Consider the following 27,085-nt stretch of genomic DNA (forward strand, 5'->3'; position numbering starts at 1 on the left):
GTTGCCTAAGCATAGGTACCTGAGGCAGTGGGAAGATTGTGCAAGAAAGACTAAGGGCTGCAGGATCCCCGAAGACAAAGAAAAACCACTGCGGGGGCAGGAAGCATTTAGCCCAGAGCACGGAGGGAAGGTACGTCTTCAAACAGTTGATAAGAATTTGGATTCGGAATCTGAAGGCTGAGGAACTACAAGCAGAAACTGAGCATTTCCTGCAATTAACAATACAGGACTTTTTTTTTTTTTTTAAGATTTTATTTATTTATTTGACAGATAGATAGAGAGCACAAGTAGGCAGAGAGGCAGGCAGAGGGGAGAGGGAGAAGCAGGCTTTCCCCTGAGCAGGGAGCCGGACGTGGGACTCGATCCCAGAACCCTCCTGGGATCATGACCTGAGCCGAAGGCAGCTGCTTAACCGACTGAGCCACCCAGGTGCCCCAACAATACAGGACTTATTATAAGGAAATGAGCCTTGCAGAATGAGAATAGAGTAGGGGGACCTAAATGAGGGTCAAGTGAAACTGAGCCTCAGTTTCTGCATCTGTAAAATGGGGATAACAATACCAAACTCATGGGGGATTAAATGACATAATGCAGGTGAAATGATTGGCACAGGGTCTGGTGTACAGTAAATATGTACTAAATGGTGATTGTGATGATTTTCACAAAAGGATTGATGATGATGATGGTGATGATGGTGATGGTGTTGGTGATGATGGGGATGATGATGTTGGTGCTGGGGATGATGGGGATGATGGGGCGGCAGTGGTGTATTACTTAGGGTAAGAAATGTCTGCCACTGAATATAGAGGTGAAAAGAGCTCAGCCAGCTTCTTCTAGAATGGGAGAAAGAACAAGAGCCTCTCATCCTGCTTTTGTTCCCATCTCCTCTTCTCGTGGCTAATGCACATACCGAGCAGAGTTGCTAAAAGCCTTGGCAGAAGAGCCACAGGAGGACAGAGTGAGAGGAGAGAAAGCTCTCAGGGCCTCCAGGCCCCCCTCCCTATCACTCCACCAGCCCACTCACTTGGGGACCCGGTGTGCCCTGGGACTCCTGAGAGGACAGAGGAGCACGGGCTGAGGTGGGGGCTCAGGACTCAATGTTCTTCCTGGGCTGGGAGCACAGTGGGAGGGGGTAGTGGGCAATTAGAAGTTGGAGCATCTGGGAGAGGCAGGCTGAAGAGCTGCGGAATCACATGTGTCATCTGAGGCACAGCCCTGCATCTACAGAAGACTGGTATCAGCACTCAGCAAATCTTTATTGCGTGCCTCTGTGCCTGGCACTGTGTTAGGCCTTGGGGATCAGTAGCTGCAAAACAGAAGTAGCTGCTTTAAACGTTGCCCAATTCAAGATACTATTACTCTCTGAGTAAAAGCATTCATAGTTACTTAGGCCCAATACTTTGGAACATGTTTGTCTCTTCTATTTCTCTGTCTCACACTGCTTATGCAAGCCATTGGCAATATACCTTTAATGTATATTTCGAATCCGACCACTTCTTACCACCTTCACCTTTATCACTTAAATCCAGGTGACCATTACCTCTTGCCTGGACTATTGCAGTAGCCTCCTGGCTGGACTCTCAAGAGTTCCCTCTCCCTGTGACAGCCAGAGTGAACCTTCTAAAACATAACCCTGCTTATGCTATTCGTCTGCTCAGAGCCTTCCTGTGGCTCCTTATTTGATTCTGAATTGAAGGCAAAGTTCTTGCAAAGACCTCTCAGGCAGTCATAGTCTTGCCTCTGGGTCGCCTCTATAACTTCTGACTCTGAGAGCAATGAAGTGAAATCCACTTCCTGGAAAAGGCCAGCAGGAAAGACAACCTCAGGCCTCCTCCACTACTAGCAGATTTTCCAGTAAGCACAGTGTGACACAGTGTGACAGGCTCCCCGTGTCGGACTCTGCATTAAATCGACAAATAGCAAGAACAATAGTGGGAAGTCAGAGGATTTTAAAGACATTCTTATAAGTAAAAGTTAAATAGAAGTTAAACATTACGGGGGCGCCTGGGTGGCTCAGTCGGTTAAGCCTCCAACCCTTGATCTCATCTCAGGTTTTGATCTCAGGGTCATGAGATTGAGACCCTGCATCAGTCTCTGCCTGGGGTGTGGAGCCTGCTTAAGATTCTCTCTCTCTCTCTCCCTCTGCCCCTCCCTCCGCCCCTCCCTCCTCCCTCTAAAACAAACAAACAAACAAACAAACAAACCCTGCTAAACTATTTTCCACAATGACTGTACCATGTCCACCAGCAATGTAGGAGAATCCCCATTCTCTACATCTTCACTAATATTTATTATTTTCCTTTTTTTTTCCAAGATTTTATTTATTTATTTTGATGGAGAGAGACAGTGAGAGAGGGAACACAAGCAGGGGGAGTGGGAGAGGGAGAAGCAGGCTTCCAGCTGAGCAGAGAGCCTGACATGGGGCTCGACCCCAGGACCCTGGGATCATGACCTGAGTCGAAGGCAGACGCCTAACGACTGAGCCACCCAGGCGCCCCTATTATTTTCCTTTTTAAAAATCATAGCTGTCCTAGTGGTTGTGAAATGGTATCTCACAATGCTTTTGAATTTGTTTCCCTGATGACTAATGATGCTGAGCACCTTTTCGTGTGTTTATTGACCATTTGTATATATAATCCTTTGCCTGTTTTTCAGTTGGTTTGTCTTTTTGTTGTTGAGTTACAAGAGTTAAAAAAAAAATTCTTGATACTAAACCCTTACCAGATATACGAATTGCAAATATTTTTTCCCATTCTGTGGGTTGTCTTTTCATTTTCTTGTGTCTTTCGAAGCACAAACATTATTCATTTATTTATTTGAGAGAGAGCCCGAGAGAGCACAGTGGGGAGGAGCAGAGGGAGAGGGAGAAGCAGACTCCCTGCTGAGTGGGGAGCCCAACTCGGAGCTTGATCCCAGGACCCTGAGATCATGACCTGAGCCAAAGGCAGACGCTTAACTGACTGGGCCACCCAGGCGCCCTAACATTTTTAAATTTTAATGAAGTTCAATTTAATCTATTTTTTCCTTTGGTTGCTTGTGCTTTTGGTGTCATATCTAAGAAACTGTTGCCTAATCCAAGGTCATAGAGAATTATGCTTATGTTTCTTTCTAAGAGTTTCATAGGTTGGCCTGTACATTTAGGTCTTTGGTCTATTTTTTTAGAGGGGGGAGGAGCAGAGGGAGAGAGAGAGAGAGAGAGAGAAACTCAAGCAGGCTCCACGCCCATTGTGGATCCTGAGGTAGGTCTCAGTAGCACACCCCTGAGATTATGACCTGAGCCAAGATTAAGAGTTGGACACTTTTTTTTTTTAAGATTTTATTTATTTATTTGACAGAGAGAGACACAGCGAGAGAGGGAACACAAGCAGGGGGAGTGGGAGAGGGAGAAGCAGGCTTCCCGCGGAGCAGGGAGCCCGATGCAGGGCTCGATCCCAGGACCCTGGGATCATGACCTGAGCTGAAGGCAGATGTTTAACCCAGGGGCCCCAAGAGTTGGACACTTAACCAACTGGGCCACTCAGGTGCCCCCAGTCTATTTTGAATTGATTTTTGTATATGGTGTGAGACTGTGGTAGAGTTTCTTTTCAGTTATTCTTCTGGTACCAGTAAAACTCCTGATTTTAATGACCAGGCTCAGCACAGAGGTAGCAGGCCCCAAACATTTCCATTGGAGTAGCATTTGATAGTTTAAACAACATTCTCTTATGTGATCTCTCCAGTGCTCAAGTCAGATAATTACCCAATTTTAGATATAAGAAAACAGACTGGCAGAGGGTAAGTGAGTTGCCTAACATGTAGGAACCCAAATGGCAGAGTCAGAATTTGCTACTGTGGGGGAGAGAACCCTGGAAAAGGGGAGATGGAAGTCCTGGGTCACGGTCTCAGTTCTGCTGCCTGTGTTCGTATGAACTTGTACAAGGCATGTCCCTCTAGGGGTCTCAATTTCATCATGGGTGGGCAAGGGAGTTGATCTTGGGTAACTGCAATGAAACTTTACTGAGCATCTAGGACATTCCAGGCTGTGCCAGGCACTTCAAATATAGCACCTCTAATTTTTTAAATAACATCACTAGGCAGGTAAATCTTCATTTCCCAGAAGAAAAAATGAAGACTCTGCAGTCAGTACCTGAGAACGCTCAGCCGGGAAATGTCAAGACTGGGCCAAGAACCCAGCCTGTTTCCTCTTAGCCACGTACGCTTTCTGAGTCTGTGTCCTCATCAGTAAAGGCTAATTAGTATTCCTTCCTCCTAGGATTGCTGTGAACAATGTGGGCGGAGCCACTCATTCATGGACTGAATCCTTATGCAGCACCTGCAGGACGTCAAACCCTGTTGTAGGCGAGGATAGAAGATAAGACAAAATCCCTGCCCTCACGGAGCTGACGTTCTAGCAGGGCGAAGGGAAACAGAACAAAAAAAGACATTTGCGCGCGCGCGTACACACACACACACACACACACACACACACCGGGTAATATCAGATAGTGATGAGTGCTAACAAAAAATAGCGTGAGGGACGCCTGGGTGGCTCAGTCGGTTAAGCGTCTGCCTGCTTTCGGCTGGGGTCAGGATCCCAGGATCCCAGGATCCCAGGATCCCAGGGGCCTGGAATCGAGTCCCCCATTGGACGCCCTGCTCAGCAGGGAGCCTGCTTCTCCCTCTACCTGCTGCTCCCCCTGCTTGTGCTCTGTCTCGCTCTCTTTGACAAGTAGATAGATAAAATTAAAAAAAACAAAAACCACAAAAAATAGCATGAAGTGGCCGTGGAATGAGAGCAATCGGAAGCAGTCACGGGCGCTGAGAACTGAATGATCCGAAGGAGGCCGACGGTGGGAAATTTGGGGGCCGGCTGTCCAAGTAAAGGTTATGGGACTAGGTTAACGCAAGACGTTTTTCTGTACTTCCACTATGAGCCAGCAACTGTATTGGCCCGAATGTTCAGAGGAGGATACAGTCCTGGGGGTCCAAGCACTCACTGCGCAGGAGCGGACATCACAGAGCGGATAGTTCCTCCGCCGATGAAAGGGCGCATCTAATCAAGAGGTGAAACATTAATTTTTATCCATGTTTTTGCAAACGTGTCCAGCAGGCCCCGAAACATTACCTTAAGAGATCACTGACATGCCCAGGTTAGGGCTTTCGGTTTTCTCCTTCGCAGCTGCTGGGCCCCTGTGGCTTCGATTCCCCCCTCCGGACACCAGGGAGCGCTGTAATACTCTCAGTGTCCGCTGACGCCGCCGCGCTCTCTCCCGCTTTTCTTCTCGCTGCGCCGCACTTCCGGTGGCAAGCGGAAGCGGGGACTTGCAGCCCCGGGCGCCGGGGCCGGAGGCATGGCGGGGGCGGGGCTGGGGGAGGCTCGCGTCGAGCAGGCCGGGGGCTCCCTCTCCCCGGCCCTTTGAACCAGGACCGTACAGGTGAGGACTTCTCCTTTCTTGGGCCAGCCTCCAAGCTCGTCAGGCTTTCACCGAGGCCTCCCCGGGTTCCCGACTCCTCCCCGCGAGACGCCGAGGCCCCGCGGCCCCCGCCCTCCCTGAGCGTTCCCTTCCCATTGAGGCCCCGCCCCGGGCTTCTCTTTCCGGGGGCGCCCCCTTGGGTGTGTATGCCCGCCCCTCGGTATCCCCTTACCGCTTTGGAAGCCGTCACAACTTATTGAGGGGTGTGTGCACCGACCGTCGTGGGGAAGCTGAGACGCAGCAAGGGGGAAAGGACTTGCTTAGTACCACACGACAAGCTAGTGGCCCCATTCAGCCAGGCCTTCTTCTTCCATTCATAAATAACGTACCGAACGCATACGAGGGGCCAGCCCCATTGCTAGGCTCTGAGAAAACTGAGGTGACCGAAGTGGACATGGTTGCTTCCTGTCTAGGGAGTACGGTGTAGTGGGGGACTCCCATCATTAAACACAGCCATGCAAGTAAAAGTAGGTATGCACACTGTGGCAGTTACTATGAAGAAGACCGAGAAAGTAATGGGGAGGCCTGCTTTGGAGAGAATGATCAGGGAAGACTTCCTGGAGGAGATGTTGCAACTTGAGAAACTATGCAGTGGCTTGGGGAAAGACGTCCTAGGCAGAGGGAACAGCCCCTGTGGATACCTCAGTTGGCAAAGAACTTGGAGTGAGGCAGGTCCAACGTACAGGAAATGAGGTTTAAGATGTTTCCAGTACGGTGATGGGGCAGACAGAATATGTGTACTGGTCAGGAGCTCACCATCTAGTGCCACAGGTAGGAGTGAAATGCAGAGACAAAGTTGCAAGCATGACAGGTGTTGTGAAGGCAAGATATGGCTCTTAGGTTGGTATTTGAGCTAAGGGGGAGGTGAAAGAAGACTTCTCTGAGGAAGAGATAATTAGGTTGATGTCTGAAATTGGAGTTAGCAAAGGGAGGAGAAGAGCTTTTTTAGATTTCAGTTAACGGCAAGTGCCAAGCTTCTGAGGCAGGAGGTGGGATCCCTGTTGAAGAAATGGTTAGAATTAATGGGAAAAAATGGGGATGGAGAGGCAGAGCTGAGACCTTTGAGTCCCTGATTGGCATGTTAAGGATTTTGATTCTGATCATAAACAGCAGTGGGAAGATACCATCCTGTTTTAACCAGTAGGGGAAAGGACGTGGTCACAAAAGCATTTTGAAAAGATCATTGGCTGTTGCAAGGAGTGGGTTTAGGTAGGAAACTGGTATAGTATCGCAGACATGAAATTTTAAAAGTTTGGATAAGGACTGGCAGGTTGTGATAGAGATAAGTGGAAGATTAGAGGGCTATTTAGTACGAGAGAAGACCTCCAGAGTTTGATGACTGATCAGGGGGCGGAGGGAAAGGTATCAAGGAAGACGGTCAGGTTTCTGGTTCCTGAGAGCAGGAGAGTAGCTGGGCCATTCACTGGACTAGGGGAGCTGGGAGAGGGCCAGCTTTTGGGAAAATATCATAAGTTATTCTGACTCTTTTTTTCATCATAATTCTCACAGTGACTAGAAGGCTTTCTTTCTTTCTTTCTTTCTTTCTTTTTCTTTCAGGAAAGATTTTATTTATTAGAGAGAGAGAGTGAGTGAACAAGAGAGAGAGCACAAGCAAGGTGGAGAGGCAGAGGTGGAAGCAGACTCCCCGCTGAGTAGGGAGCCCAATTCGGGGCTCGATCTCAGGACCCCAGGATCATGCCCTGAGCTGAAGGCAGCCACTTGACTGAGCCACCCAGGTGCCCCAAAGGGACTTTCATTTCATACTTTTTCCGTAGTGTTTGAGTTTTTATGAGCATGTATTATTTTTATAATCAGATCAGTAAGAGAACAAGTTGAAAAAGTCTTAAATAACTCCACCATGTCTCTCAAAATCACAATTGTGTGATATAAAATTGTGTGTGTGTGTGTGTGTGTGTGTGTGTGTGTGTAGGGAGAGGGAGAGAGCGCGCATGCTGAAGGAGGTGTTAGGAAATTCAGTGAGGATTTTCTGTACAATTTGGAGCCGAAGCTAACAGGTCCTCAGCTCCGCTTACCCTACAGCCTCACACCTTTCACCCCAGTTACTGGTGTCTTTCCCTTAAGAAGACAAATCAGAGAATTTAAGATGGGACTATACAAAGTGTACATCAATTTTCTTAGAATTAAGCATCTGTTTTGCTTAATATGATCAGTGGCTCTTTCTAAGTTGAACCACTGTGGTGTACTTGATCCCACGCAGCAGTTTGTCTGCTAGATGGTATTTCATGCCTAGTCCTCCCATTCCTGGGCCTTATCTGCCTTTGTCTTCCCATTCTGGTCACCCTCTCTGACTCTAGCCCCCATCTTAGGTTGGCAGGGTTGCCCTGGGCAGGGATTGAGTGAAGCAGTTTTGTGTGTTATTTGGTATTTTGAAATGCTTAAATCTTAATAGTGTGTTTTTTTAGGCTGTATCAGAATAACCACAGCAACAATGTCACTGTTACGAGGAGTAGCTGTGCGAAATTCAGTATATTTGTTGTTCAGATATGGAGGATATTGCTCACTTTATCAAGCCAAGGTCCTCTGAGAAAACTTATGAGAGAGATTGCTTTTAACAGTGGCGGGAAGAGCTGTGCTTCTTCCAAGTGTCTATTTTCTATCTTATTGGCTGTGCAGATTCTGTAACTGTTTTTTCCTTTTTCTTTGTCTGCTGAGAAAAATCAGGGCCAAATTAGAAGCTTGGCAGTTCTGCAGGTCCACATGGTATGCGTTTCTCTGTACATCTGGCTTCATCTTACTGTCCTACCTTAGTGTTCTCTTCACGATGATTGTTTTCTAATTAAAAAAAAAATTTGAGGGGCGCCTGGGTGGCTCAATCGTTTAGCATCTGCCTTCGGCTCGGGTCGTGATCTCAGGGTCCTGGGATCGAGCCCCGCATCGGGCTCCCTGCTCGGTGGGAGTCTGCTTCTCCCTCTCCCACTCCCCATGCTTGTGTTCCCTCTCTAGCTGTGTCTCTCTGTCAAATAAATAAAATCTTTAAAAAAAAATTTTTTTTTGAGTAAGTACAAATAATACTTTCAAAGTGTATGTAATCTTTAAAGAATGACAGTACAGTGAATGCTGATTCAAGAAAAAATGCAACCTCAGAGCTGCCAGTGTGTCCCAATCCCCATCCCATTTCTTACTTCTCACAGGTAACCACCGTTCTGAATTTTACGTTTATAAATTCCTTTGCTTTCTGTAATTGTATACCATATATATTGATAGCCTTAAACTAGAAATTGTTTGGAGCTTATATAAAGAGAATCACATAAAAATATTCTGCTGCTTGCTTTCTTCAGTCATTGTTGTGTTCTGAGATTCATTTAGGTTGTTATATATAATTGTAGTGCATTGATTCATTGCTTCATAAGATTCCGCTGCATGAGTATGCCTGGAAGAATTGATCTAGTCTTCTGTTCATGGGCATTTGGAGTGTGGTCGGTTTTTGCTGTTGCTAACAATCCTGCTGCAGACATTCATGTTACTCATGTGCGGACATTTCTCTAGATCAGGGTTTCTCATCCTTAGCACAATTGACATCTTGGTCTAAATGTGGAAGGCCGTCCTGTTTACTGTAGGATGTTTGGCAACACTCCTGGCTTCTATTTGCTGGACACTCATAACATCCCTCCTTCCCAAGTTAGGACAACCAAACATTGTCTCCAGATGTTACAAAATTGCCCCAGTTAGGAACCAGTGCTCAAGATCAGCTGTTGGCAAACTTTTTCTGCAAGGGGCAAGAGAGTAATTATTTCAGATTTGTGGGCCACGTGGTCTTTGGTCTCAACTAATCATCTGTGCCTTTGTAGGACAAAAGCAGCCATAGGTAACGTGTAAATGAATGGGAATGGCTGTGTTCCAATAAAAATTTATTTACAAAAAACAAGCAGACAGACAAGATTTGGCCTGAGGTCAGGCAGTAAGCACTCTCTTGCTGTAGTCTAGATCAGTATGAAATATATTTTATATCCTCACCCAGTGCATAGAATTCATATATGCAATTGAAACAAGTTTTGTGAAATAGTATTTACCCTTACTATGTGTGATACAATGTGGTATTTTTTATTTTATTCCACTTTTTAAAATGTCAACTGTATCCACTAAATTGATTTCAGGGCCTCATTAATGAGTTGTGACTAGCAGTTTGATAAATTTAGTTTAGTCAGTCATAGAGGTATGCACATCTTTAACTTGACTAGATAGCATCTATACTTACATAAAGCATTTCAGATTCCTTTTAGAAGGAAACAATATATACAAATACCACATTGTGTGTTATGTTTTTATTTCTAAAATATAGATTGGATCAGTTACTCCCTTGCTTAAAATGTGTAATAGCTGGTGTGGCGTGGAGGGGCCTGTAAAGTGTTTTCCAGCCTGGCTCCAGTCTGCTTTTCTGGGTTTCTCTCTTATCACTCACTCTGTGCTTCCTGGGCTCTAACCACTTGGGATTACTCTGTTTCCCAAATGTATCATGCCACACTCCTTCCAAGTGTATTTTTTAGGCTTCCTTCTTTCTGAAATGTTCCTCTTTTACTTTGCCTAGTGAATTCTTGATCCTGCAAGGCCCATGTTGGAATGTTGCTCCATTCATTCATTTAATATGTTTTATGAGTACTTACTGTGCCTCAGGTACTGCTCTAGGTGATGGGATTCACCTAGAATTGGGCAGGGTCCCTGGGGTCGTGTGGTGACAGATACTACAAAGTAAACAAGATAATTTCAAAATGTGACGAGGGCTGAAGAAAATAAAATAGGGTAGAATGAGAGTTGATATGGTTGGGAAGGTAGGGAAAAATCTGAAGAGTTGCTTTTTTAGCTGAGATTTGACTCTTTACCCAGAAGAGCAATTCAAAACGTTCTGCTTCCTTTTGGTCTCCACAGTTTCTCAAGAAATCCACAGACATTTGAATTGTTCCCCTCCAGGTAATATATCATCTACCTGGTTGCTTATAAGATTTCTACTTTGTGTTTTAGTTTTTAAGTTTGACTGTAATGTGTCTGGGCATGGATTTCTTTGGGTTTATCACATTTGGGGTTCTCTGAACTTCCTGAATCTTGAGTTTATATCTGTGAGGGTTTGTTTCTGGATTTTCTATTCTATTCCATTGTTATATTTGTTTTTATGCCAGTACCACACTTTTTTTTTTTTTTTAATTACTTTCGCTTTGTAATATGTTTTGAAATCAGGAAGTCTGAGTCTTCCAACTTTGTTCTTTTACAAAATTGTTTTGGCTGTTTGGGGTTCCTTGAGATTACATGTGCGTTTCAGGATGAATTTTTCTATTTTTTCAAAAAACACCATTGGGGTTTTGTTAGGGATTGCATTGAGTTTATAGATTGCTTTGGGTAGTATGGACATTTTTTTTTTTTAAGATTTTATTTATTTGAGAGAGAGATCACAGAGGGAGAGGGAGAAGCAGACTCACTGCTGACTGATCAGAGAGCACGATGCGGGGCTTGACCCCAGGACCCCGAGATCATGACCTGAGCCAAAGGCAGCCACTTAACTGACTGAGCCACCCAGGGTAGTATGGACATCCTAACAGCCAGTAAATACATTTCTTTAATGAACGTGCACTAAATGTTACTCTTACACTGAACAAATTTGATGTAATTCTACGTTTATTCTGTTGAATATTCCCAACAGCTAAGAGTGCTTTGAAGGTGTTCCTAGTGAATTAGGTCCTTCCCTCAAACCTGTTTTTAGAATCAGAAATGTCAGGACCATTTTCTGACTATAATCTAGGAAGGAGAAATGCTGATCACTGTCACCCTGCGAGTTCTTAGGTCCGGGGTATAAGGAGGAAAATCTCTTTGATTTGTGTATATTTATGTTTTGGTCAATTTTGTTTTGCTTTCTTGACTTCACTTTTCCACGCAGAGATGTGATAATGGATAATCATGTTTCCACCATCAAACCTCGAAGAATCCAGAACCAAAATGTCATTCACCGCTTGGAACAGCGACGAATCAGCTCAGGCAAGGCAGGTACCCACTGGCATCAGGTCCGAGTATTCCACCAGAATGTCTTCCCCAACTTCACAGTCGTCAATGTTGAAAAGCCTCCTTGTTTCTTGCGTAAATTCTCGCCTGATGGGCGCTACTTTATTGCTTTCTCTTCAGACCAGACCTCTCTTGAAATCTATGAATACCAGGGCTGCCAGGCAGCTGAGGACTTACTGCAGGGCTATGAGGGGGAGATCCTGTCCAATGGCAATGACCAGCGGTCAGTCAACATCCGCGGCCGGCTCTTTGAACGCTTTTTTGTCCTGCTGCATATTACCAACGTAGCCGCCAATGGGGAGCACCTGAACCGAGAGTGTAGCCTCTTCACCGACGACTGCCGATGTGTCATCGTGGGCTCAGCTGCCTACCTCCCGGATGAGCCGCACCCTCCTTTTTACGAGGTGTATCGGAACAGTGAATCTGTGACCCCCAACCCACGGTCCCCTCTGGAGGACTATTCCCTTCACATCATTGACCTTCACACTGGCCGCTTATGTGATACCCGCACCTTCAAGTGTGATAAAGTGGTCCTGTCGCACAACCAGGGGCTGTACTTGTACAAAAACATCCTGGCCATCTTGTCGGTGCAGCAGCAGACGATCCACGTCTTCCAGGTGACCCCTGAAGGCACTTTCATTGATGTGAGGACCATCGGCCGCTTCTGCTATGAGGATGACCTCCTCACCGTGTCAGCCGTTTGCCCGGAGGTGCAGCGGGACAGTCAGACGGGCATGGCCAACCCTTTCAGAGACCCCTTCATCAACTCCCTGAAACACCGGCTGCTCGTGTACTTGTGGCGCCGGGCAGAGCAGGATGGTAGTGCGATGGCCAAGAGGCGCTTCTTCCAGTATTTTGACCAGCTGCGGCAGCTGCGCATGTGGAAAATGCAGCTTCTGGACGAAAACCATCTGTTTATCAAGTACACCAGTGAGGACGTGGTAACCCTGCGGGTCACAGATCCATCACAGGTATGAAGTGCTCTCCTCCCATCCCCTTGGTAAAATGGGAAGGTTTCTCTCTTTGCCTATAGCCAGCCTCTCAGGAATTCGCGTTTTCCATGCTCTTGAATTTTTGTTATCTTGGGCCTCAAACTTAAAATAGCTCCATTTTTCTCTGGCCACATGTACTTATTTGGAAAAATGGAAGCTAAAACTGAAGTCATTGATATGTGGGTGGTCAGCTCGGTGATTATTACCCTAATTCTTCTGCAGAGCATTTTCAGTTCCCTTGAGAAAGAAGCCCAAGTGCTACAGGGTCAAAGTTTGGACTACCGGTGGATAATCCTGCCTTGACTTTGTGAGACTGTGCTTGTTGGTCTGACTGCTTTAGATCTAGGAGTGAGAATGAGCCCACCATACCGAAAAATTTTTCTAAAAATTTGGCCTTTCCTGCTTAAGTGGTTAATGTCAGTATACTTCTTCATAAAATCCTTAGGAGGTAACTAATAGGTAAGTTAATCTGGCCGTTAAGTTTTATGACTTTACCCTGACCTTGCCCATGTGCTGGACCATAGGCTGTAGAGCAGTGAAAAGATTAAAAGGAAGCCAAAACTTCTGATTCCCCCAAGTGAATCATCAGGACTGTACGTCCTAGGGTATTTCAGTTTGGATGAAAGATCTTGGAGGGGAGAGAGCTGTTTCTCAAATGGGAATCAAGTGGTGTTAAGGGCACAGAAACCTTCCAAGACTCTTGGGTTGAAACACCGTGTTGTAATTCAGGCTATTTTGGGGCATTTCTCTTTGAGAAGCTCTCCACTTTAGTGTTGGTCGAGAAAGAGACCTACCTTTCTGTACCTTTGCTCCCTGTTCTCCTGTTTACAGAATGTCTCCTTAGATAACAAGTTTGGGGATTCAGAAGAGAGAGCAAACCAGTCAGCCACAAAGAGGGCTGAGCCTCGTATCTCCCACTGGCTTGCAGTTGGTTCTGTCATAGGAGACTGCAGGACACTATTTCCTAAGACCTTACCAGCCATCCATGGTAAAATGCTTTCCAGGATTTTTCTTTTGAATCATAGCTTGTATATTCTAAAAAAAGGTGGGTGGTGGGGAGTAATATGGTTGGAGATTAGTTTTTCTGGATTCTTTTCTTCCCTGTTAATGATGAAGTTGCCCATTGAACCATCACAAATGAGCGTCTGGTCCATCTTATGTGTCATGGGAGATTGGTAGTGACACCCTTGACTTCTGTCCCCTTCTGTATTTCCCAGTCTGCCCTGGAGGGAAGGCTAGTAAGGTATGTGTAATTTTATATTCACATATTTATGGTGGATCCTGGTGGAGCCCTGAGAGGGTTAAAGTGTTGTCCAGGTCTATAGAAAGGACATGAGTCAATCTTTTATTTAGGTTTGAGCTATAATTACCTTTGTCATTTGGAGGGAATAAGTTGTCTCTGATAGCCGCATTTGAGATGATCCTTCTTCCCTTTGCTAAAACATGACCCACTTATTTCTGGTAGCTCTAATAAATTTTGGCTGGACTCAGTACTAGTGCTCAGTGTTTTGCTTACAGAGCTTGTAACTTTAAACCCAATTTGCCCTAGTTGTCCTCCTACCCCCTTCCCCAGTTTAATTTGATAGGTTCCAATAAGGTTAATGAGAAAAAGTGCATCTACACACAAAGCCCTGCTAATATTATGGGTATTATTCTCAGGTTACTCTCCAGCCTCTTTAATTTACAGCCATATTTAATTTCCAGGTGACTGCAAAAGTCATGTAATGAAAGCTCTGGGAATGACTAATGACTAGTAAAACAGGTGGGCCATGTGGCTCCAGGAATTGATGATGGAGACTTAAACTCCGTCGTAGGAGGGGGAGTACTAATCTTAACATTCTGAAAACTTCTAGAGTCCTGTTGAAAGCTTGCAGATTGATTCACATTGCCACATTCATTGGGACAAAACCCAGGGGTTCCTGGAGCTTCCTTGTTAGGCAGAGCAGAGCACTGGTGGTTTAGAGGGCTAGTGACCCAGGGGCCCATTCAGGAAAGGTAGTAACTCTGCCACCTATGGCATTTGAATGCTTTTCAGGTTCCCCCTTTGATCTTAATTGCTACAAATCTCAAATGTATCTTCCAAATGCTCCTGGCTGAAAGAACATTTATGAAGAAAGAAAGGAAAATGCCTCCCTGATTTTTCATTTGTTCAGCAGCAGTTCCCTGCTTGGTTACAACTTGCCTGGGCAGTTTTAGGACACAGTGTACTTCAGGTGTCTCTCTGCGTGTTAGAAATCTTAAGAGGGAAAATAAATGTCCCTGAATTGAACTTTCAACTGTACGTATACAAGAGAAAATAATTTGCCAACAGGCAGCCACAGGTGACCAATCACTTTCTCAGCAGGGGAAAATTAAATCTGGCATTTTAAAAAAGTGCTTTTTATTTCAGGCTGGGTTGAGGAGCAAGTAGGGAATAAATACTAGGAAGGAAAAATGTTGAATTTGCAGAGTCAGAAATGAAAGATTGGAACCCTTTCTACACATATACGCAGGCCAGCTCAGTAATTCCAGCAGCACAGATATGGTGGTAAATCCAGCAGTACTGGCCATGACTGATGGCCCTTGAATGATAAAGTGCACCGCGGCTTCCTCCTCTCCCAGAACCACCTGGAGCCATGTTTTTATGCTAGTGTGGGAGCAGAAGTGTTTTCTTGTTTCACTTGTTTGAATTCTCAACCAAGTGGTAAGTTTCCAAGGCACGGCAGTATACCTAGCTGTCTCATAGCTCTCTCTGTTCTTCTGCAGGCATCTTTCTTTGTGGTATACAATATGGTGACAACAGAGGTGATTGCCGTGTTTGAGAATACATCAGATGAGCTTCTAGAACTCTTTGAGAACTTCTGTGACCTCTTCCGTAACGCTACCCTACACAGTGAAGTCCAGTTTCCCTGCTCAGCTTCCAGCAACAATTTCGCAAGGCAGATCCAGCGCCGGTAAGCTCTTCCACTGGGCTTAACAGACTTAATTTTTCTTTAGACAATCCATGTCCTCCAAAAACCCTTTCTGTATTCTCTCTGCCCGCCTCGCTTTGGTTTGGTCTGCCCGTTGTAGCCCCTTGGGTCATCCTGAACCTCTTTCTGTCTCTCAGCACCTGTGAAATTACTTGTGCATTATCTGTGATTCGTCCTAGACGAAGGAGAGCTCTAAGAGCTGTAGAAAGATAGAGACCGTGTCTTTATTATTTATTGCTGTATTTTCATGATGTCCTATCAAGCATTTAAGTATTTTTTGAGTGAATGACTAAGGAAATAATTTTAGAACTTTTGGTTAAACATGATGTGTTGAACACATGTGTTTGTTTCTGCTCCACCCCCAAACCCCACTAAAATGACAATAAAGGAGTAAGAGGTGTAAATATAACAAGAGCAAAGAGAATGGGAGAGGAGAGACATTGGAGATAGGAGATGATTGGCGACAGGAGAGAGATCTGAATCGGTGTTGGGAGCTGAGAAGCTAACTGATCATCGGCAACCAACTTGGCACACTTCAGAGAACAAAAACTTAAGACTGCAGAGCTTAGTCATCAAGAAACAAGTTGCCTTGCTCTGGAGAACTCTGGAAAGAGTTGGAGAATTGGAAGCCCTAGGTACCTCTGAAGATACCTAAGATGTAGTCTTAAACAGGAGGATTGGGTGAAGGTCTGGAAAGGACTAATCAGGCCCTCTAGCCCCCTTCTCTAAGCTACTCTGCCAAGTGACTGTCTTTTCCTCACTTCCGCAGAAGGCTGGAGGTTTAGTCTCTGGAGAAACTGAACCATGTAGGCTCTGGTTTCACGTTCATGAGGAACAGCTGAGATAGGGATGAGATTTGTCATGCTAAAAACAAGAATTAAGTGAAAACCAACAAACTGAAAGTAAGATTCCTGTCCCCTTTATCAGATTTGGCAGCCAGGCTTATGCTCCTCCCGGAGGAGGTTAGAGATTTTTCCTTAGGGAAATTGACCAACCCAAAGAAGAGACCTTCAGATGTTCATACTTGGAGTCCCTCCACAAACACCTGGGTCACTCTAAATTAATACCCCCCATCAGCCAGGTCTTCCTATGAACCAGAGTTTCAGATGTAATTATGAGTATATTATTGTGAAACGAATGGTTACTTTGGGCCATTGGCCCAAGCTGAATCCTACTCTAGTCAGTCAGTGCCTTATTGGACGCCACAAACTAAATTGCTCCGCCAACTCTAGCCAGTTAGGGAAAGTACCTGCCTTAGATTTCAAGATAGGTCAGACCAGAGTGAACAGATGACTCAGAATGAGCATCACTGCCACTGGAAAAAATGAACTGCAGATACATTAATGTAGTGGCATCATCTTTATATAAAAGCGTAGTACTCAGTTAGAAATAGATGGATATTGGTTTTCAGACAAGTTACTTGCCTTTTCCTTTTTCTCTGGTTCACACAAATTTTCTGCCTTATAAGCATTTCTGTTCGGTATAGAAGGATTTTTGGAGGCAGAACATGGATCAGAACTTGCTTTTTTCATTTTGGAATGAATTTTCTTCTTTTTATTATTTTTTTTAAAGATTTATTTATTTTGAGAGTAGGGGGAGGGGCACAGGGAGAGGGAGAGAGAAACTCTTAAGCAGACTTTGCACTGAGTGCAGAGCCCAATGAGGGGCTGGATCCCACAACCCTGAGATCAGGACCTGAGCCGAAACCAAGAGTTGGACACCTAACCAGCTGTACCACCCAGGTGCCCCTGAATTTTCTTCTTCTTCTTTTTTTTTTTTGTAAGATTTTCTTTATTTGTCAGAGAGCACAAGCAGGGGGAGCGGCATGCAGAGGGAGAAGCAGGCTCCCCACCGAGCAAGGAGCCCGACATGGGACTCGATCCCAGGACCCTGAGATCATGACCTGAGCTGTGAAGGCAGATGCTTAACTGACTGAGCCACCCAGGCGCCCCCGAATTTTCTTCTTTTAAGATAGCTTTAAAATCAGGCAGATCATTATCAACTAATTACAAAGCTGGGTACAGCTGGCTGAGACAAAATATCAAGTCACTAGAAGTAAACTCCCATGAGGGCAGAGATTCTCGTCTGTTATATTCACTGCTGTACCCATAGCACCTAGGCCAGTGTCTTTCATGTGGGAGCAGCTCATTATGTGTTTGTTGAATGAATAAAATCACCCAGTAATTAGAAGAAGCTGTTTTTTGAGAGTTATTTCAGAATGCATCTGGAATTACGTGAAATTGTAGGAACTCAGGAGTTTAGATAAGGAGAAGATAAAGGTTGAGAAGAAAGGTGGAGTTCCAGCTTTGTGATCCTCAGAATTTTGTATCATACCACCAAAAGATTTTGATCAACTGTAGATATCTTCATACATTAATTTTTACGTTGATCTTAAAATTTTTTTGCTGTTAAATTTGAATAATTGCAGAAAATGCAATTTTCAGTGTATATTTAATACTGATTTTTAAAAATAAAATTATTACAAGCCTTTTTCCCCCAGCTTTATTGAGAAATAATTGGCATATAACATTGTATAAGTTTATGGTGTATAACCCAACATTTTTATTTTTTATTATTTATTTATTTATTAAAGATATTATTTATTTATTTTTAAAGATTTTATTTATTTGACAGAGAGAGACACAGCAAGAGAGGGAACACAAGCAGGGGGAGTGGGAGAGTGAGAAGCAGGCTTCCCACCGAGCAGGGAACCCGATGTGGGGCTCCATCCCAGGACCCTGGGATCATGACCTGAGCCGAAGGCAGACACTTAATGACTGAGCCACCCAGACGCCCCAGATTTTACTTATTTATTTGACAGAGAGAGAGAGAGCAAGCACAAGCAGGAGGAGTGGGAGGCAGAGGGAGACGGAGAAGCATACTCCCTGCTCAGCAAGGAGCCTGATTTGGGGCTCAATCCCAGGACCCTGGGATCATGACCTGAACCGAAGGCAGACGCTTAACCAACTGAGCCACCCAGGCGCCCCAACTCAACACTTTAAAACATAACCCTGGGGAATCTAGATGCCATAGGAATTTGGTATTCAGTATTTGATATAAAAAGGAGAGAGCTTCCTGCTCAGCACCACTCCCCCTGCTTGTGTTCTCTCTCTTGATGTCTCTCTCTCTGTCAGATAAATAAGTAAACAAACAAAAAATAAAGGAGAGAGCAGATTGTGCCAATACTATTTGAAATTTTACATTGTTTCTTCTTATGTTTGAATTCGTATATCTATTTTATCTCCCCCACAGAACTGTATCGTAATGTAACATTTCATTAACCATCTTGTCATGCTTTTCATGCTTTGCTGCGTTGAAAATACAATGTGTATATAAATTGGAAGTATTTTTTATTTCTTGTGAGCACATGGCTCTAAAATGCGCAATTTTACAGTCTCCAGTAATCTTTTAGTAAAAATAAGTGAAAGTGATCCATTATAGGTTAGACTAAATGTTCAAGAAAAAAAGAAGGGGGACACCAAGGATCATGAGTTACGTAAGGAAAATCTTTATTTTGAAAGAGACCAAAATAAAACAAACAGTAGAAAGAATAAAGGAACAACATTGCAATCACTGAAATAATTTAAGCTATAAAAAAAAACATTCCTAGAAGAGAAATTTAAACTTTGTTAGGTATAGTTGAGGAATTCTCCAAGAAAATAGAATAAACAGATAAAAGTAGGAAAATGGGAGAGAAAAGATGAAAAGAAATTGGAGAATTTGCCCAGGATGTCCAATATCTGGTTATTTCCACAAGGCGCAGTAGAGAAAATGATGGGGAGGAAATAATGTAAATAATTTTCCGGTCGTGAAGAACATAAATTTCGAGATTGGCAGGACCTCTCAGTGGTGTGCTAGTACTGGCTCCTACTGGCTCATGAGAGCCAGTTTATTAAGCTTTCAGGGATTTTTGCAAGCTATTGCTAAATGCGGTCGTTATTAAAAATTAATTATTTCGGGGGCGCCTGGGTGGTTCAGTTGGTTAAGTGTCTGCCTTCGGCTCAGGTCATCATCCTAGAGTCCTGAGATTGAGCCCCACGTTGGGCTCCCAGCTCAGTGGGGACTCTGCTTCTCCCTCTCCCTCTACTCCTCCCCTGCTCGTGTTCTTTCTCTCTCTCTCAAATAATTAAAATCTTTTAAAAAAAATCATGTCCTTAATTAAAAAAATTATTTTGTAGTTACTTTACTGTTGTTTATGCTTTTGAGTGTATTTGTATCTATTTTATCTGTATGGTGAAAATACTATCTAGTTAAGCACTACTGCTCATCTTTCAATAGCCCCACATTCAACGATGTCACATTGGTACCTTGAAATTGACCATAGCAGTAGGATTTACAGCACAGAAAGTGGCAAGTGCTGCAAATCATGGCTTTTGCCCCCAGATAAATAATTATTAAATCTTTATTAGCTCCATCAACTACCTAATGAAAAAAAGACCCATACTGAAGCATATCATCATGAAATTTTGGAACATTGAGGGGGCACCTGGGTGGCTCAGTGGATTGGGTGTTCAACTCTTGATTTTGGCTCAGGTCATGGTCTCAGGGTCATGGGATCAAGCCCCATGTTGGGCTCCATGTGGAACCTCTTTAGGATTCTCTTTCTCCCTCTCTTTGCCCCTCTCCCCCCACGGTCTATCTCTCTCTCTCTAAAATAAATAAATCTTTTAAAAATGAAGTTTTGGAACAGTGGGGAGAAAGAGAAAATTGTAAAAACTTGTATAAAGAACATACATTTCACATGTTAAAAAATAAGCCATCAGATAGCTTGAAGCCAATAAAATCATGCCTTCAGGATTCTGTGAAAAAAATGATTTCCAGTCTAGAATTTTATATCCAATAGGGTGGAAAAAAGACATTTTCAGACATGAAAGTTCTCAAAAAATTACCTCTCCTGTACCTTTTCTAAGGAAGCCTCTGGAAAATAAACCACAAAAGCATGGTACAGGAAATAGTCTGAAACTGTGTAGTTGGGGGGAAGCTGATGGTTTAGGAAAAGGTGGGGAGGAATTGATTAAGTGTAGGAGAGGTTGTGGGACCTAGTACTGGAGGTGCTGGAAGGATAATCTCTATGAATTTAGAAGTCCCCATGAATTGAAGAGAGGCATAACTGGGCAGAGTGACAGTGAGCCAGGAGTTAAACGCCAGAGGACGTCCCAGGGATAACTGCTTCATGTTTTTGTCAGTGAGGAGCACGGAGAGTGGAGCTGGTAGTGCCTCTGGGGAAGATGAACTGCTTCAACCTAGAGATTGTTGTGGAGGCTGTGACTTATGATCATCATGCAGCCGTGGGCCAGCCCCCATCATTTGAAGCCAGTGAGCTAGGCAAGGCAGAGTGTGGATTGTGAGAGGTAGTACTAGATCTTGGCTGAAAAGGAGCTGAAAACCAGAGAATCCACAGTCTTTGATTCCAGCTCATCCAAAGGGAAAGAAAGAAGTTCTCTTTGGCCCAAGATTTATTTTTATGATTTACACTGAGGCTGTGAAAATTACTGTCAAGAGGAGTAATAGAAAAGCAGTACTGAGAGCTAGGCTTTCTTTGGGGGAAACTGAGAACTGTTGATTTCCATCCAATATCACAGGTTAATGGTGAAGACAAAAATCAGAACCCATCTCATCAAGCTTTCTAGTCTCCACAAAGTTGGGAACGTTCAAGTTTTTAAATTTTTTTTTAAGATTTTATTTGCGAGAGAGAGAATGAGAGACAGAGAGCATGAGAGGGAGGAGGGTCAGAGGGAGAAGCAGACTCCCTGCCGAGCAGGGAGCCCGATGCGGGACTCGATCCCGGGACTCCAGGATCATGACCTGAGCCGAAGGCAGTCGCTTAACCAACTGAGCCACCCAGGAGCCCCAAGTTTTTAAATTTATTTCATTAGTTTTCATTCCATTAATTTCAGGGATGAAATGTTATATTTTCTCCCTGGATTAAAAATACTATTTTCCCCTTGAATTTTATACCATATGATATGCTCTGATATAGAGATTTTTAAAAATATATTACTGATATTTGACATTCTTTCTAAGAAGCTATGGGAAAGTGAAAAGATTAAAATCAAAATGTGATTACACAAACACAATTATCATTTTGATATATTTCTTTGTCTTTTTTTAGGCCTGAATTTTTTTTTTTTTTTTTTAAGATTTTATTTATTTGACAGCGAGCCAGAGAGCACAAACTGGGGGAGCGGCAGAGGGAGAGGGAGAAGCAGGTTCCCCGCTGAGCAGGGAGCCCGATGCAAGGCTCTATCCTAGGACCCTGGGGTCATCCCCTGAGCCGAAGGCAGACGCTTAACCAACTGAGCCACCCAGGCGCCCCTTTTTCTTTGTTTTTTAATCATACTGTGTAGACAGAATGTAGCCTGTTTCTTTTACTTACCATTATGATAAACATTTTCTCTGTAACTGTGTAATCTTTGAAAATTACAGTTTTCCAGTAGGTTTTTAATTTTTCATATATTTATCATTGTCATAAACAGTGCTGTATTGAATGTGCACAGAGATTTTTCTGCATGTGGGATTGCTTCCTTCGGGTAAATTTCTAGAAGAGTAGAAATACTTGGTCAAAGGGTATTAAATTTGGTATTCATGACAGTTGTGAGAAAAAATTGCTCTCTTGTTATTATTACTAAAAGTAAGTGAGATACGTGACTCTGTGTCCATGTTCCTGGTCTTTAGATACCGATGTTTCTGTGGGAGTACAGGCAGCTAGCTCCGAGACTTGAAACGAGGGATAAGGAATTTATCAAAAGTTTTGATGAAAGTTGGCTTATAACTGATCCCAAGAAGAGTCAGAGAGAGGCTGCTCTTCTCCATGGGATTCTCTGCTCTCTGTAACTCCTTTCTAATGCTGAGGCTGTTATTTGGGGGAAGTAGATTTGAGTATCAGAAGTGTTGTCATAGAATAGTTACACTCATTTTAAACTTGTTTGGAGAGTCTTTGTTAACTTTTCTAAAGTAATTTAATGTTCCCACTTCAAATTCTGTTTTCTGAGAATATTTGTAGCCAGGCAGATTTGGGATATGTGAGAGTTCTGACTTCCTTCACTATCTAGATTTCTATTTACAGAATGAGTTGTTTTTAGACATGTTTTATCAATTTAAAATCCAGGGCAGCTTTGCGTGCCTGCTAACGCAGCCTTCCTCACTGGTGCTTTATTTTAGGTTTAAAGACACTATTGTAAATGCCAAGTATGGAGGGCACACAGAGGCAGTGCGCCGGCTGCTGGGCCAGCTCCCCATCAGTGCCCAGTCTTACAGCGGTAGCCCCTACCTTGATTTGTCTCTCTTCAGCTACGATGACAAGTGGGTGTCTGTCATGGAGCGACCCAAGACTTGTGGAGATCACCCTATCAGGTACACCATCACTGCTTCAGCTGCTAACTGCCTAAGGGCTAAAGATGGCCCGCTTTCTCTCTCTCTCTCCTTGGACCTCATTCCACTGTGACTGTGCCCACTTGTACTCATGGGTTGAATTGGAAGGACAGGCTGTTTCTATAATGTGGTGAGTGCTTTTGATCATGTAGGCACTAGTCTCATAAATTAAGTAGTTCTGCTCTTTGCTTCTCATCAAAACATCCAATTCAGATAAGTGTTGTTCCTTTTTAAAGGTATCCAGGGTAGGAAAGCACACACCATTGCGTAGTAGTGTTTATAGTTGAGACTTTCTAATTTTATTTCACTCAAATGATTTTATCCCCTCATGTTATTTAGTAGAAAAGATAGCAGAGATAATTTGGGGGAACAGGCAGGTTTTGGAGAAACTCCTGCTTCCTCACTTGAGAAATTTTGGAGTGTAGACTACTGTGTTATTGCTAGAACCTTGAAAACTAAGTCCTTCCCTCACAAATGTCCACTCCACAGACCCCTCCTTCTCTCCGTTTTGGGAGCTTGTGTTGTTCTGTGTGCTGTGTTAGGTCCTAGGGAGAGGAACTGGTACCACCACCACCTGTGGGGTGATTTCAGGGGAGGTGTGTTCCTGGAACCCTTAGCTGGAGAGTGGAAAGCCTTTTTCACATGGAAACAGTGGTGGGTAGTGTTTCATGATCCAGCTTCATTGTGTATTAAATGGGCTTGTGTAACACATTCTAAACAGTTAATCACCGCTCATGGTATTTCCTCTGGGAAATTGCAGCCATGTTCCAAAAACCAGTTAATTTTTTTTTTAATTATAGGATTTATTTATAAATTATATAAATTTATTTTTTTTAACATATAAAACGTGGAAGAATATAATGAACCTGCACGTACCCATCACCCAGTTTTAACAGTTATCAACTCATGGTCAATGTTGTCATCTCTTTCCATCCACTCCCCAGCCCCCCAACTGCCACCCTTGATTATTCTGAACCAAATCTCAGATTTTATAACATTTTACTTATAGATATTTCGGCATGAATTTCTAAAAAATAAGGACTTAGAAAAATATAACCTCCATACCATTATTCTGTCTTAAGAAAATTATCAAAACTTTATGACGACCACCAAGTATCTAGTTTTCACATTTTACTGTTGTCTTGTAAATATCCTTTTAATGGTTCCATTTGTTCCCATCAGGATCATACATTGCATTTGGTCGCTACTCCCTTAAGTCCATTTTATCCTATAGGTTCTGCTTCCCTCTTATTTTCCTGGCAGTGAAATTGTCCTGTAGTGTTGCCCACATTCTGGAGTCTGCTCACTGCATCCCTGGAGGAGTATTTACGATTTCTCTCATCCTCGCACATTTCCTGTGAACTGGTAGTTAGATTTAGAAGCTCAAACAACCCACTTTACCTTACAAGCCCTTTGTGTGTTGGGGACTGTGTGGGTAAGGTGACTGTGGTTTTCACCCATAAAAGTGTATCACGGGCCTCATTTGATATTGTCAAGGTAGCATGAGATACATTCCTCTCCTTTCTAACCTGCCTTTCTAGTTTGAAAAGAGAGTAACCTAAGTAACAAATTTGGGAATGCCTATTGCCGCTGACTAAAGGGGTTTTTCACTTATTTTTAATATAAAATGAGAAATGTGAGCATACTAAAGGCATTGGAAGAGGAAATGCCATGACTTGAACACCTGTATTGTATGTTCCATTCTAGTCTCTGTCAGTATGCATGTTCACATGGACATTGTTGTAATCCTGGTTAGCGTCGTTCTTTGTAGCCTGCTTTTTTGTGTGTGTTGTTACATAGTCCTCAGAGTTACAGTCCTAATGACAGCATATTATTCCCTCAGTTAGATGTACCGCAGTTGACTGAACTAGTCCCCTGTCACTGAGCCTTTATTCTCCTGCATCTTTACATGGGAGCTGTGCTAGAGTTGCCGTCTTTATCCATATCACTCTGTCCTCCATTTAAATTAAATTCTGAGGATATAAATTCATGGAAATGGGATTATTGAGTCAGAGGCTATGAATATCTTTATATCTGCCATATGTTTGCTTTCCAAAAGGGAAGTTATAGACCTCTGTAATTCAGAGCTCTTCATTTTCTAGGACTTCCCTTAATTCAGCCCCAACCCTGAACATCTCTAGTTCCTGATACCCAAGGACGCTTATTTTGCGTATGGGAAAATGTCTTTAAGTATGGGGATGAATGGAAGTATTAGATGAAAAATGAAAAACTACTTAGTATTTTGTTTTTGTGTGTGAAAAAGAAGGACCTTCCAAAAGAATATATTCTTAAAAATGAAAAACTCAAATATGGGCCAAGATCTGCGCTGTCCAGGATAGTAACCACTCACCACATGTGGTTGTTAAGCGCTTAAAATGTGACTAGTCTATATTGAGACGTGCTCATGTGTCACACATCAGATTTCAAAGGCTTAATACAAAAAACGAATGTGAAATACCTCATTAATATTTTTTTTTTTTACCTGGATTATAGGTTGAAACAGTAATAGTTTAGATACCAGTATTGGGTTAAATAAATATATATTACTAAAATTAATTTCACCTTTCTCTTTTTACCTTTTTTAATGTGGCTACCTGGTAATTTAAAAGTATACACGTGGCTTGCATTTCATTTCTAGCCTGGCCTAGACAGTCTTGGGGCAGCTTTTCTGGAAAAGGGTAGGCTGTAGTTAAGGCTGTGACTAAGGGTCATCTTGGGAAAGAGAAATGACCCAATGATTCAGGACAGCACAGTAAAATTCATAATGCCCCTGTGCATAAAATGAGCTGCTCAGACGAAGGCGGTTTTGCATTTCTGGTAACCTGGGGCCGATGAAGAGGAGATACTGTAAGATTAAATAACGAGTTGCTGCATTCCCATGCTGTGCAGATTTCAAGATGGTGGTGAATATCTATACCGTCTTCTCTTTTTCTCCTTGTTCTGTTCAGGTTCTATGCCCGGGACTCTGGTCTGCTCAAGTTTGAGATCCAGGCAGGCTTACTGGGCCGCCCCATCAACCACACAGTGCGACGCCTTGTTGCCTTCACCTTTCACCCGTTTGAGCCTTTTGCTATTTCAGTGCAGAGGACTAATGCTGAGTATGTTGTCAACTTCCATATGCGACACTGCTGCACGTAGGTGCCTCACCAAAGCCCAGTTATCTGGTCTTCCAAGACGTTGCCCCCTGCTTATCTCGGTGGACTCTGAAGCAAGAGCTCCTGGCTGCCAGCTTTGTTGGTTCCAGACTGTGGTGCCTCACGGGGGGAGAGCCAGAGAGAGGAGCGAGGGTGGCTCAGCCTAATGGAGTTGTTACTGTCTCCAACTACTGATTGATTGAAAGTCCTCTGGTCTTTTCCCTGTGGGAATGTCCAGCATTAATTAAGTCCATTTGATTTTTGTCTTATTTTGCATTCTGTTGCTATGAAGATGAGAGCATTACCCCGTTCCCCCTTGGCGTCCGTTCTTTGGCATTATGGTATATGCGGTCTGAAGCAGGGATGTCTTGTTGACTCTCGGGAACTGTGCACATCCTTCCATGTGGCCGACAACAGGGCTGTCTTTATATTAAAAAAAAGAATAATAAAGCCTTGGTATTTTCTTACTTAGATATATCCCGTTTGATGATTGCCTTATGTCCTGATCTCACCGCTCACCGAATGCTTTTCCCCTCTGTGGGTGCCGGGAAGGACCGTGAAAGGGGCCGGGGGCTGTGGCTCCTGCAGCCACCCTGGGGAGAACTTAGTGGTGTGTGCCAGTGTGCAAGAGCCTTCTCGGCCAGGCCTGTTTCCTTCCCTGGGGTTTTCTCCTGGTAATTGTTACAGCTGGAGGCACTGGGCATAATTGCACACTGTCATGAGGAAGCATGCTCCCGTCTGTGCCATCTGTGTCGTGCGGGTGGAGGAGCGAGCAGTTCTCTCTGGCCACAGCACATGCAGACGCCGTGTGGCACGTCCCGCGACTGGGGGGAGAGCTGGCAGGCTCCTGGCGTCGCCGAAGACGTCAGACCGGTTGTTCCTGGACGACCGAGCCGTCACAGCTCCTGCAGACACCTGCTGGGCCCTGGCCCACCTCCTTCTGTACGGTGTCGGCCGGTGTCCTCCAGCGGCCTGGCCAGGCTGTTTATGTTTCATCTGCGTAATGTATCCACCATTTATGTAGTAAGCTTGTTCAGTAACCTCTGACTTTGAAAGCAGCCTCGAAATGTTGGGTTTCAGAGCAGGTTGTGAAAGGTGCTATGGATGCAGATGGATTCTGTATCCCTCTGACATCCCTTGGGAACATGACAAATGTGGTGTGAGACACTGAGCCCCAC

The 27,085-nt window shown here is 43.9% G+C and overlaps 1 protein-coding gene across 5 annotated transcripts; it reads left to right on the forward strand.

Annotated features, from left to right (window-relative positions):
- On the forward strand, nucleotides 1-26,811 carry DET1 (DET1 partner of COP1 E3 ubiquitin ligase). Of its 5 annotated transcripts, XM_032392084.1 has the most exons (6): nucleotides 5,325-5,414; nucleotides 10,338-10,379; nucleotides 11,338-12,430; nucleotides 15,197-15,384; nucleotides 22,564-22,755; nucleotides 25,722-26,810. In XM_032392084.1, exons 3-6 carry the CDS (start codon nucleotides 11,348-11,350, stop codon nucleotides 25,909-25,911), a joined length of 1,653 nt encoding a protein of 550 aa, XP_032247975.1. In that variant the 5' UTR covers nucleotides 5,325-5,414; nucleotides 10,338-10,379; nucleotides 11,338-11,347; the 3' UTR covers nucleotides 25,912-26,810. The 5 variants fall into 5 exon arrangements, with proteins under 5 accessions (XP_032247973.1, XP_032247972.1, XP_032247975.1 ...); XM_032392082.1 differs by lacking the exons at nucleotides 5,325-5,414; nucleotides 10,338-10,379 and adding an exon at nucleotides 1-130; XM_032392081.1 differs by lacking the exons at nucleotides 5,325-5,414; nucleotides 10,338-10,379 and adding an exon at nucleotides 4,741-5,043.
- The last annotated feature ends 274 nt before the right edge of the window (nucleotides 26,812-27,085 follow it).

This window comes from Phoca vitulina, unplaced genomic scaffold (genome assembly GCF_004348235.1).
Source record: "Phoca vitulina isolate PV1807 unplaced genomic scaffold, GSC_HSeal_1.0 scaffold65, whole genome shotgun sequence".
NCBI classification, from domain to species: domain Eukaryota; kingdom Metazoa; phylum Chordata; class Mammalia; order Carnivora; family Phocidae; genus Phoca; species Phoca vitulina.